This window comes from Lactuca virosa, chromosome 3 (assembly GCF_052849685.1).
Source record: "Lactuca virosa cultivar CGN04683 chromosome 3, Lactuca_virosa_CGN04683_v6, whole genome shotgun sequence".
Lineage (NCBI taxonomy): Eukaryota > Viridiplantae > Streptophyta > Magnoliopsida > Asterales > Asteraceae > Lactuca > Lactuca virosa.
In genome coordinates this window covers 12,436,933-12,447,204 of record NC_136428.1, presented here as the reverse complement: position 1 = coordinate 12,447,204, position 10,272 = coordinate 12,436,933, and the positions used below count along the sequence as shown (strand labels likewise).

General features: G+C 32.7%; 2 protein-coding genes and 1 long non-coding RNA gene across 4 annotated transcripts; all 3 read left to right on the top strand.

The window, feature by feature from the left end:
* The first annotated feature begins 1,162 nt into the window (after positions 1-1,162).
* SAY1 (Ubiquitin-like superfamily protein) lies at positions 1,163-3,905 on the top strand. 2 transcript variants are annotated; one of them, XM_079083907.1, is made up of 9 exons: positions 1,163-1,318; positions 1,835-1,896; positions 1,985-2,455; positions 2,533-2,638; positions 2,743-2,964; positions 3,043-3,153; positions 3,227-3,370; positions 3,463-3,519; positions 3,610-3,905. In XM_079083907.1, exons 1-9 carry the CDS (start codon positions 1,235-1,237, stop codon positions 3,715-3,717), a joined length of 1,365 nt encoding a protein of 454 aa, XP_078940033.1. In that variant the 5' UTR covers positions 1,163-1,234; the 3' UTR covers positions 3,718-3,905. The 2 variants fall into 2 exon arrangements, with proteins under 2 accessions (XP_078940033.1, XP_078940032.1); XM_079083906.1 differs by having other exon boundaries at positions 1,982-2,455.
* Positions 3,906-4,973: 1,068 nt separating this feature from the next.
* On the top strand, positions 4,974-6,297 carry LOC145162212 (uncharacterized). Its single transcript, XR_013738962.1, has 3 exons — positions 4,974-5,208; positions 5,346-5,447; positions 6,124-6,297. It is a non-coding gene; the product is annotated as an uncharacterized LOC145162212 (long non-coding RNA).
* An 886-nt stretch (positions 6,298-7,183) lies between these two features.
* LOC145162211 (lysophospholipid acyltransferase 1-like) lies at positions 7,184-9,952 on the top strand. Its single transcript, XM_079081421.1, has 8 exons — positions 7,184-7,561; positions 8,047-8,102; positions 8,191-8,411; positions 8,502-8,919; positions 9,028-9,113; positions 9,214-9,277; positions 9,380-9,498; positions 9,679-9,952. The coding sequence occupies exons 1-8, from the start codon at positions 7,263-7,265 to the stop codon at positions 9,814-9,816; spliced, it is 1,401 nt and encodes a 466-aa protein (XP_078937547.1). The 5' UTR covers positions 7,184-7,262; the 3' UTR covers positions 9,817-9,952.
* Positions 9,953-10,272: the final 320 nt, after the last annotated feature.

Sequence of the window (10,272 nt, the reverse complement as noted above, 5' to 3'; positions counted from 1 at the left end):
AACGTTTGGTAAAATACGAAAAACTAGCGAAAAAATAGTTTTTTTTTCTTAAGCTGATTTCACCAAACTAGTTTCAAAATGGTCGTAACACATTCCAATAGGTTTTGATCTTTTTGCTCCAAAATCAGTTTGAAACCGATATGGTTTTAACTCAAACTGGTTTTGATTTAATTGACCCAAACCCAATCGGTTTTAAAACCAATCCGATTTTCAAAAAACTCTTGTGCACATCTACATGGCAACGAACAATGCTCTAGAATTTAATAAAAGGATATGCTTTTAACTCTTTTTTTTTTTTTTCTTCACTTTGTGCAATTAATAAGTCCATCATCCTGTTTCATCATCCGTTAAATCTTTTTAATGCTTTTGAAGTTTCAAAAGTGCCGAAGTTGGCTCAACTAGTTATTATTATTATTATTAAATATTTATCGATATTTTTGTTTTATAAAAAGACCCATTCAATACTATAAAGGTCCTTATAAATCTTGGCTAAATATCATTTTCATTTAAAATATCAAACCAAATTGAAAATTTTCTGGATCTATCACCATCTACACCTATGGTTATGCTAAAGGCCCATACCATAATCTCTCATTATTTATCTGTAGTCTCATTAATTATCAATAGTTTTATACATAACTAGGTGTGAGACCCGTGTACTACACGGTTTATTAAAAATAAAAGTTTAATATTAATATTTAAACATTAAATATTTTATAAAATAACACTATTACATAACATAATATAATATTTTGGAACATTTATAAGAGAAATCAAATATTCTTTAGAACATTTATGAGATTTTATTATCAAATTAATACAATGATTCTTTTTTCTTATAAAACTCGTTAGAATTTTATGGAATTTTATTTTAAAAATGGAAATTCCCAAAAAATGACAAGTGGAAAATAATGATTCTAAAACTCCCACAAAATTACATGTGGCAAAACTCTTAGAGAATTTGACAAGTGACAAAAAAAACCTTTATTTATTTATTAGAGAGGATGCACTTAATCGAATATCAAAATGCCAATTGAAAAGATATCAAAAGGGGCAAGTTAAAGGATAAAAAAAATACTATGATGGAAGTATAGGGACCAAAACCGATACATTTCATACTAAACAATATGAATATATTTCTCGCACACGAAAAAAACAATCTTCTCCTTCACGTATGTATACATTCAAACACATCCTCTTCGAAAGTTAATCAGTTGGCTCTCAAAATTCTAGAATGGCAACACCTAATCAAGAATCAATCGAGACGTTCATGAGTATCACTGGTTCATCGGAACTGGTTGCTATTCAGAAACTCACGGTAATTTTACCGATGTTATATTTCAATTGCATCTTAAATCGTAAACTTATTGTTATTTCGACAATTGTTAATCTCATTTCATTGATTAGTTTTAGTATTTTTTTAATTTATGTTCTTCTTTATCGAGTTCGAAATTTGATTCCTGATCGAATGTAGGGGTTTTAAGCTATCTTCCATATATTTCAGTATTCCAAGTCGATGTTTGGATGCAAATGTTTGATTAATTTAATAGTATGTTAAATCTTCGTGTTTCCAGAAATGATATACATGGAGATTAATTTCAAACCTGTACAGTTCCCTGATCACTATTTTTAGTAATTGTTATGAAGTTTAGGAGTTATTGACTTTCTGAATCATAATGACAAACACCTTTTTTCTTTGGCGTTTTCTCAAGAAAGTGTCTCTCTTTGAGATTAATAGCCAAGTAGAATGGTTTGAAGTTTGAACATTGAAATCAAAATGTCCATATCCCTTTTCTTGCCTAGGGCTAACCATATTTGTGTATTTGATTATCAGGAACACGGTGGCAATCTCAATGATGCAGTTAATTCACATTTTACACAAGGAGATACAAACATGTCAGTTTCCTTCGATAAAAAAAAAGATAATAAACCTCGTTTGGTTTAATCTCCCTTCTTGACACATTTGATTCTGTTATTTCAGCAGACATCAAACAGATGTTGCTGATCACCAGGAGGATCTCATGGACATAGATGAGGAAACCACAAATCACATACCACCATTCTTACCATTTCCTGCAAGTGCTCCTAGAATTGAGAATGTAATTGAAACTTTGCCTGAAAATCCTGGGACCCTGAGTATTGATGATGATGATGACTTCCCATCTCTTCGATCTTCTCATCCAGTAGGATTAAGTGGACAGAATGAAAATCTATTCAGTCATCATGACACTGATTTGATTCCAAGTGCTCCTGGAGTTAGTGATTTACCTGATTATGGAATAGAAGAGGAGATGATCCGAGCTGCAATTGAGGCTTCCAAACATGATGCTGAAATTGGTCAACCGGATGATGCTCTACTTCTACAACAAGAATCTGAAGCTGGACCATCAGAAACAAGAGCTTCTAAGTTGTCTGTAGTTGAAGAAGCAGGAGCATCAGCATCATCAAATGGAAGGTAAACACTGATTTACTTTTTTAATATTAATTTGTTAAGCCATTAAAACATGTTTGAAGCTGTTGTTAATTTTATAGATTGGGTGTTGAGGATGGAAGTGAAGATACAGATGAGCAAGAGCAACCTCTAGTGAGGGTGAGGCATACCGAAGAACAGCAAAATATCAATAATCATGTGGACAACGTATTTCTCTTTCTTCTTTTCCAATTTGTTACATTATAATATAAATTGAATTTGTTGATTGCATAAATATATTATTATTTTACTTGGTGATTGTTTATGGAAAGTGGGGAGGCATGTCATCTGAAGAACACGATGAAGCAGTTATGCTTGAGGCTGCAATGTTTGGTGGAATTCCTGAAGGAATCGGACACCGTGTACGATATGCGCGACATCGTAACATGCAAAATGGTTTCAATAGAGGCGTTGGAGTTGGGGCTTACCCTAGGCCGCCACCACGCCCTACATCTCCCTCCCTCACTGCTCAACGGTTGATAAGAGAACAACAGGTATTCTTTTTAAATATTTGACTTAATACAGAAAGCCATTAATTAAGTCATACAAGTGTTGACAAGTTGTTTATGCAGGATGATGAATATCTTGCAGCATTGCAAGCTGACAGAGAAAAGGAGTTGCTAGCCATGGAAGAAGAAAGGCGAAAGGAGGAGGAGGCACAGAAGAAACTGGATCAAGAACAGGTAATTGTTATATTTATAGCGGATTGAAATCTTTCATTTTTGTTTATGTTAATTAATTTTATTTAATTTGTAGGAAATTGAGAGGCAGTTAACAGCAAAGGAAGCTTCACTTCCTGAAGAACCGAAACCTGATGATGAAAATGCGGTCAGCCTTCTTGTACGGATGCCAGATGGAAGCCGACGTGGTCGCAGGTTCTTGAGGTCTCACAAGTTACAGGTATAGTAGTAGTATTAGAAATGATGACGTGTATTTTGTTTGTTGTTTGTCCTTTTTTTTTTTGAAGGAAATGACTGTTTTGTCCCTGGCAGTATCTCTTTGACTTCATTGATGTTGGCAGAGTGGTGAAGCCTACCACGTACAGATTGGTAATTTAATTACACTCATCTATTTTTATTAGATTGCATTTTTGGGCCGTTCTATAACTAATTATAAGCATACATATTGATGATGCACAGGTGAGACCATACCCACGTCGTGCTTTTGGTGATGAAGAAAGTAAGTTAAGCTTGAATGAAGTTGGGTTGAGTAGCAAGCAGGAGGCGTTGTTTCTTGAGTTAATTTAACAATTAACCAACCGATATATGTTATGTAATATTATCTCCTGTGATGTAAATTATGAAATAGTTATTAAATTATATGGGCCTCCTCTATTGGGTCCAAGTGCAACTGAATTGATGTTTATATAAAGTGACTTGTATTTATGAAGTTGATATGGACATTGGGCAGGTGTTTCTTTATGCTTTGGTTGGTACGTGGTAATGTCACACGTCTCAGTCTCACCGACTTTTTTAGTATAACAAATTAAATGCAATGCATCTCAATTAAAATGCACACCATAAAAACAGAAATATAGTTTCGGTTTTCAACATGACATTCTACAAAGACTTCAGTTACCCAAAATGAAGTTTTCTAAAACTCCTTTTGTCCCGAAATCAATAATTATTTAATTACTTTTTTTTAATTCATGAAAATGGAAGTGGTAATAAACAAATTAAATGCCCGTAACTGGACCAGTAAGGATTGGGACCAGATCTTTTAAGACCGGTTTGGTCCATCTTGGCCCAACTGGTTACTCGGTATACAAATTTTAAACAAAATAAAAAGGGGTTTTACAAAAATTTATTTTAGGAGTTCATTTTAAAAAAAATTAAAATAAATTTTTGTTCAAGGAACTTGACCGGGACCGTTAAACACGTAATGAATTAAGGAAAAGTTGTAGGCGAATTCATCAATACATTTTCTTTATCATTATGTTTTATGAAAAGTCATCAATACGTTTTCTTTATTACTATTATGTTTTATGAATGATGTTTCAAATATGATCAACATACTATGTTTTATAACTTAGCCTTTTAAAATAAAACAATGTAATGTAGGACTTTTGAACTAAGATCGGTATCATTTGAAATAACACAATATAATGTAGGACTTTTGAACTTAAGATTGGTGTTAGGTGTTTGAAAGTGTGTTTCTCCCTAATAGGTTTAGGGTTCAATTCTCATGGCTGATAAAATTGTAGTTTAGAAGTTGAATTTAAAAGCCGTATGTGTTAGTTGTTCTAAAAAAACTATATGGCTAGGCTAATATACCTATTTTAGCTAAAAAAATGATTTTACATGAAACACTAAAAATCCACTAATTAACTAAGGGGCTGTTTGTTTACCTCTTAATTGTAAAATTAAGAGGCAATGTCTTAAAAATTCAGATTCAGATTGTTTGTTTTCCCCTTACCTCTTAAAATTGTAAATACCTCTTAATTTTTCAGATATTAAACAACATCTGAATTAAAAAAAAAGACGCGTTCCTATTATGCCCTAGACATCGACCCTTCACCAAAACACGCCTCCTCTTCTCCTCCCTCTGTGCGTTCTTCTTCCCTTCACCCCCGATACGCCGACGAAGCTGCTCCCCGACGACGACGCCTGAAACGCCGCCGCCGCCGGCGTTTGGAATGACAGTTCGCCTCCAGCTTCGACTACACCTCGACGCAACCTCCGACTACACCTCGACGCAACCTTCGCCTGCAGTAGCTCCGCCTCCAGCTCTGGTTGCAGGTCCGATTCTCGTTCTTCCTTTATGAATAATTCCTTTGATTTTAATCTGAGCTCTAACTTCCGATAATCGATTGATTGATTATGCAAGTTTCTTATTGATTGATATGGGGTGATTTTTGTATTGATTGACTATGCAGGCTTGATCCACTTATCACAAAGAGTCTGATAATTGATTGGTTAACATTACAGATTCTGATAATCGACTATCACAAAGACACAAACTTGTTTCTCTTTGGCAGGTACCTGAAAACCGATTCTTAGAAATATATGATTTTTTTTTGCCCTAGAACTCGATTATCTGTCCTCTATTTTGATTTTCTTTGTATTTCATGCCCGATCCTGTACTGGATCGTCATAGGATACATGTATTTGTTTCAAGATTTGTGTCTCAAATTGTTTATATTACGATAGAAGATGATAAAATTTGATAAAACCTGTAATTACTAGTATCATGGTTAAAGAAAATATGAATATTGTTTGAAATCTTAAGATAGAAGATGATAAAACAACCAATTGTTTGGTGAATCTGAAATAGACCACAAAGATACATATGTTTGGTGAATGAAACTATATATTTGAACTGTGAACTTTAAAAAATCAAGTTTGAAAAGTATGTTGTTCTTTAAAGGATTTTTTCAAACTTTTAGCTAGGGATATTATTCGTATCATATGGAGTTTGATACATAAGTGATGGTGCACCATTATCTAGCAATTATGCATGAACTTTGGTTAAGATGATGGTGGATGAAGGCTGTGATTTTTTTTTTGTCAAAATCGTTCCTTTTGATGTTTGACCTTGAGCATTTGGAACTTTGGATGAAACTAATGTTGAATGTTCCTTTTATGACTCTTTTAAAAATATATATAATATTATATTTGTTTGAAACTAATGTTGAATGTTCCATGTTTATGCAGTGGGATACTCTTGGACAAGAAAGGTTCATGACAATCACTAGTAGCTAACCACATATCATTGATTTGGAACACAAAGAATGAATAGTTGTATACATGTAATGTGATCCATATAAGCACAAAGTTCAAGTTGTTTTCATAGCTATTGTAAGATTGTTTTTGTAAGGGTTAAATACATGAATTAGCAATGTACTTTTATTGATTTATTTATTATAACATCATACTTTCACCTCTTTATATTAGAGCATTGTTTGATTTGATTTTTGTCAAATGTTTATGTTTGATTTGATTTTTATTTAATTTGGATTTTGTATTGTGTTTATACTTTTTTTTTATAATTATGTAAGAAGTTGGTTTGGTTATTTTATAAACATAAACTTTGAATTCAACAAAAAAATTACACTGAAGGGTAAAATGGTCATTTTATAATTCAGCACAGCAATTCAGAGGTTCCAACCAAACAGCATGTTAAAAATTCAGATCTTAAAGATTCAGACCCTCTTAGAAATTCAGACCTCTTAAAAATTCAGATCTTAAAAATTCAGATCCTGCCAAACAGCCCATAAATTACTCCAAATTGACCATCCATAAACAAAGTAGTTGAAATCAATATACCCCTAAGTATCTTAATGACCATTTATTTTGTAAAAGTTTATGTTTGTAAAAATCATTATTATTATTATTATTATTATTATTATTATTATTATTATTATTATTTGTATTTTTAGAAATTTTGGAAAGAGAAATATCCAACTACTTTTTGTTATATTGTTTATATTCATCTTCTTATTTAATATATCAAGGCAAATTCTAAAATTAAGAGAAAAAGTTAAATTTAACATGTTATAATCTTATATGACTAAGAAAAAAAAATATATTTAAATTTTCTTTTGGGTAAGAAAAGAATTATTCTAATTTATTACATTCCCTCTTTTATAACTGCCTGCGGAATGGCCAACTCCCATAATCAACACTATAACCCAATTAGAAACACCCACGTGTCATCCTGCCCCATGACCTTCTTTCTTGTGCTATTTTCCCAACCAATTGTCTGGATCTATGCAACAACTCCTTCCCAAATTCCAAATCCAGATTGTTCATCTGATTCGGCGTGAATCATCACGTGTTCGTGTTTAACGGAAATGGAGATGCAAGAAATGGCGTCTCTGATCGGAGTATCGGTTCCGGTATTCCAATTCCTTATATGTTTTGTTGCCAGTATTCCTGTCAGCTTCTTTCACCGCTTCGTCCCCGGCGGTTCCATCGGAAAACACCTGTACGCGGCATTAACCGGTGCCGTGCTCTCCTACCTATCATTCGGATTATCCTCCAATATGCACTTCCTGGTGTCAATAATCATCAGCTACGGGTCTATGGTCTTCTGTCGGAGACGATGCGGCTTGATTACGTTCTTGTTAGCAATGGGTTACCTCATTGGATGGTACGTACGTGATTCACATTATATATAATTTGAAGCTTGCTTTTTATTAGTTTAATTTACGAGAAATCACGGTTAATTTTGTAAAATTTCTGGAATATTGTTCACATTACCTAAGCTCATTGAGTAGCTAGCTAGAGGCATGCATTAAGATGTAACTCAAGAACAGAGTATTATGACGACTTTGGTGAAAAACTAAATCAGGCATCTATATATATCATTACGTGTGAATGCTTTCCGAGGATGAATAGTTTTACTTTTTGTTACAATTGAGATGGTGGTTGTAAAACTTGAAATTCAAATAGTTTGAGAAACTAACTAAATTCCTACAATAAAAGAACTATATATGTCGAGCTATAAATCTTAATCTTGATTTTGATTTTATATATGTTCAAACATGTTCTTCAAGTGTACGCACTAGTTTAAACTCCTTCGAAGCTCCATGTATACACGTTATTGATTGTTTTCAACTATTGGCAAACATGTAGCCATGTATACTACATGAGTGGGGATGCATGGAAGGAAGGAGGTATTGATGCCACCGGTAAGCACTTTCTCCACCATCATATTTACTCTTATGTCCAATAATTAAGATGCATGGTCTCATCTCATCTAATTAAACCCCCTATTAGGATCAATGATGGTGATAACATTAAAAGTGATTTCATGCGCTATTAACTACAATGATGGGTTGTTAAAAGAGGAAGATTTACGTGAATCCCAAAAGAAAAACCGGTTAGTTAAGTTGCCTTCAATCATAGAATACGTGGGATATTGTCTTTGTTGTGGAAGTCACTTCGCTGGCCCAGTTTATGAAATGAAAGATTATCTAGATTGGACAGAAAGGAAGGGTGTAAGTATATAATTTTTTGTTGTTTCTATTTAAATTCGTGATTTGTGAATGAATGAATAAGAATTTATACGTTTATTTCATTAAATCCAGATTTGGATGAAAACACAGAAAGCTTCAGCATCACCTTTGGGGGCGACAGTGAAAGCTGTTGTTCAAGCTGGTTTGTGTATGGGTATATACTTACACCTGATACCCCAATATCCACTATCAACATTCAGCGACCCAATGTACAAATACTCAGGATTTACAGATCGGTTGATGTATCAGTACATGTGTAGCTTTACAGCCCGTTGGAAATATTATTTCATATGGTCGGTTTCAGAAGCTTCCATGATTCTTTCCGGATTGGGTTTCAGTGGATGGAGTAACGTTAACTATTCTTCACCCACACAAACACCACAATGGGCACGTGCTATAAATGTTGATATTTTGGGTGTTGAGTTTGCAAAGAGTTCAGTTGAGATACCACTTGCATGGAACATCCACGTCAGCACATGGCTTCGTCATTGTAAGTCATATATGTCTTCGTTCATTAATTAAATTATATCACAAAAACTTTTAAAGATTATTATGAAACTCTACGTATATATATTAATATGTATGTATGTATGTTTAGATGTTTATGACAGGTTTATTCAAAAGGGGAAGAAACCAGGTTTCTTTCAGTTGCTGGCAACACAGACAGTTAGTGCTGTTTGGCATGTAAGTTTTTTTTTCTTTTATAATTATAATTAATGGGGTTCATTTTATTTATGTTAATATATATATGTATGATGATTAAATTTGTTATATATTGTGACAGGGTTTATATCCTGGATATATCATTTTCTTTGTTCAATCTGCTTTGATGATTTCTGGTTCCAGAGGTAATTCATTTCATTAATTCGATGAATTGAATTTGTTATATATTGTGACATGCATGCATGAATTTAACATCTTTTTTGTGTATTATATATACATATGATCAGCCATTTACAGATGGCAATGCTGTGTTCCAACTAATAAGCGTGTGGTTAAGAAGATGCTTATGCTCTCTAACTTTGCCTACACGGTTCTTGTTCTAAACTACTCGTCTCTTGGTTTCATGGTAAGTCTTTTTTTTTTTTTCAAAATAAATATTTTCAAAGTACAACGCTTTAAAGGAAAAAAGAAATGAAAATAGGATGCTATATATATATATATATATATATATATATATATATATATATATATATATATATATAAGTTTTATAATGAACAAATTAATGAAAGTAGGTTGGTATTGTAGGTACTAAGCCTAAAGGAAACAATTAATGTATACGGGAGTGTGTACTACATTGGAAGTATAGCTCCTGTGGTTTTGATTATCCTTGGTAACATTATTAAGCCAAAGCCGTCCACATCAAGAGCTCGAAAAGGACAGTGAGGTAATTAATCACACCAAAGGTACCACATGAATTCATTCATGTTGCATATTTCGTTTTCTCCTACTTTAAGACCTTAATTAATTTGTATTTAAAGTATGTGTATACTTTGGAGATTTTTTTGTTGATTAATTAATACATACGAAAATTCATTATACCATTTTCCAAGATGTCAAACATTTGGAATCAACTTTATAGAATGTTTTATTTTAATCATTGCAGTGAATTAGTTTTTTGGGACAATAATATCAACCTCGCTTAGTCTACTAGATGTTTTGTTTTGAGTTTTATAGATTGTACAATTAACCTATTTTATTTAATATTGCTCCATTTTGCCCCCTAATTATATTTCCCCTTCAAAATTTTAGTGTTTTTGCTTCTAGAGTTAAGTAGTATTTATTTTAGTTTTGTGCATTGTAATATATTGATTTTATTTAATGTTATTTTTAAGTACTTTT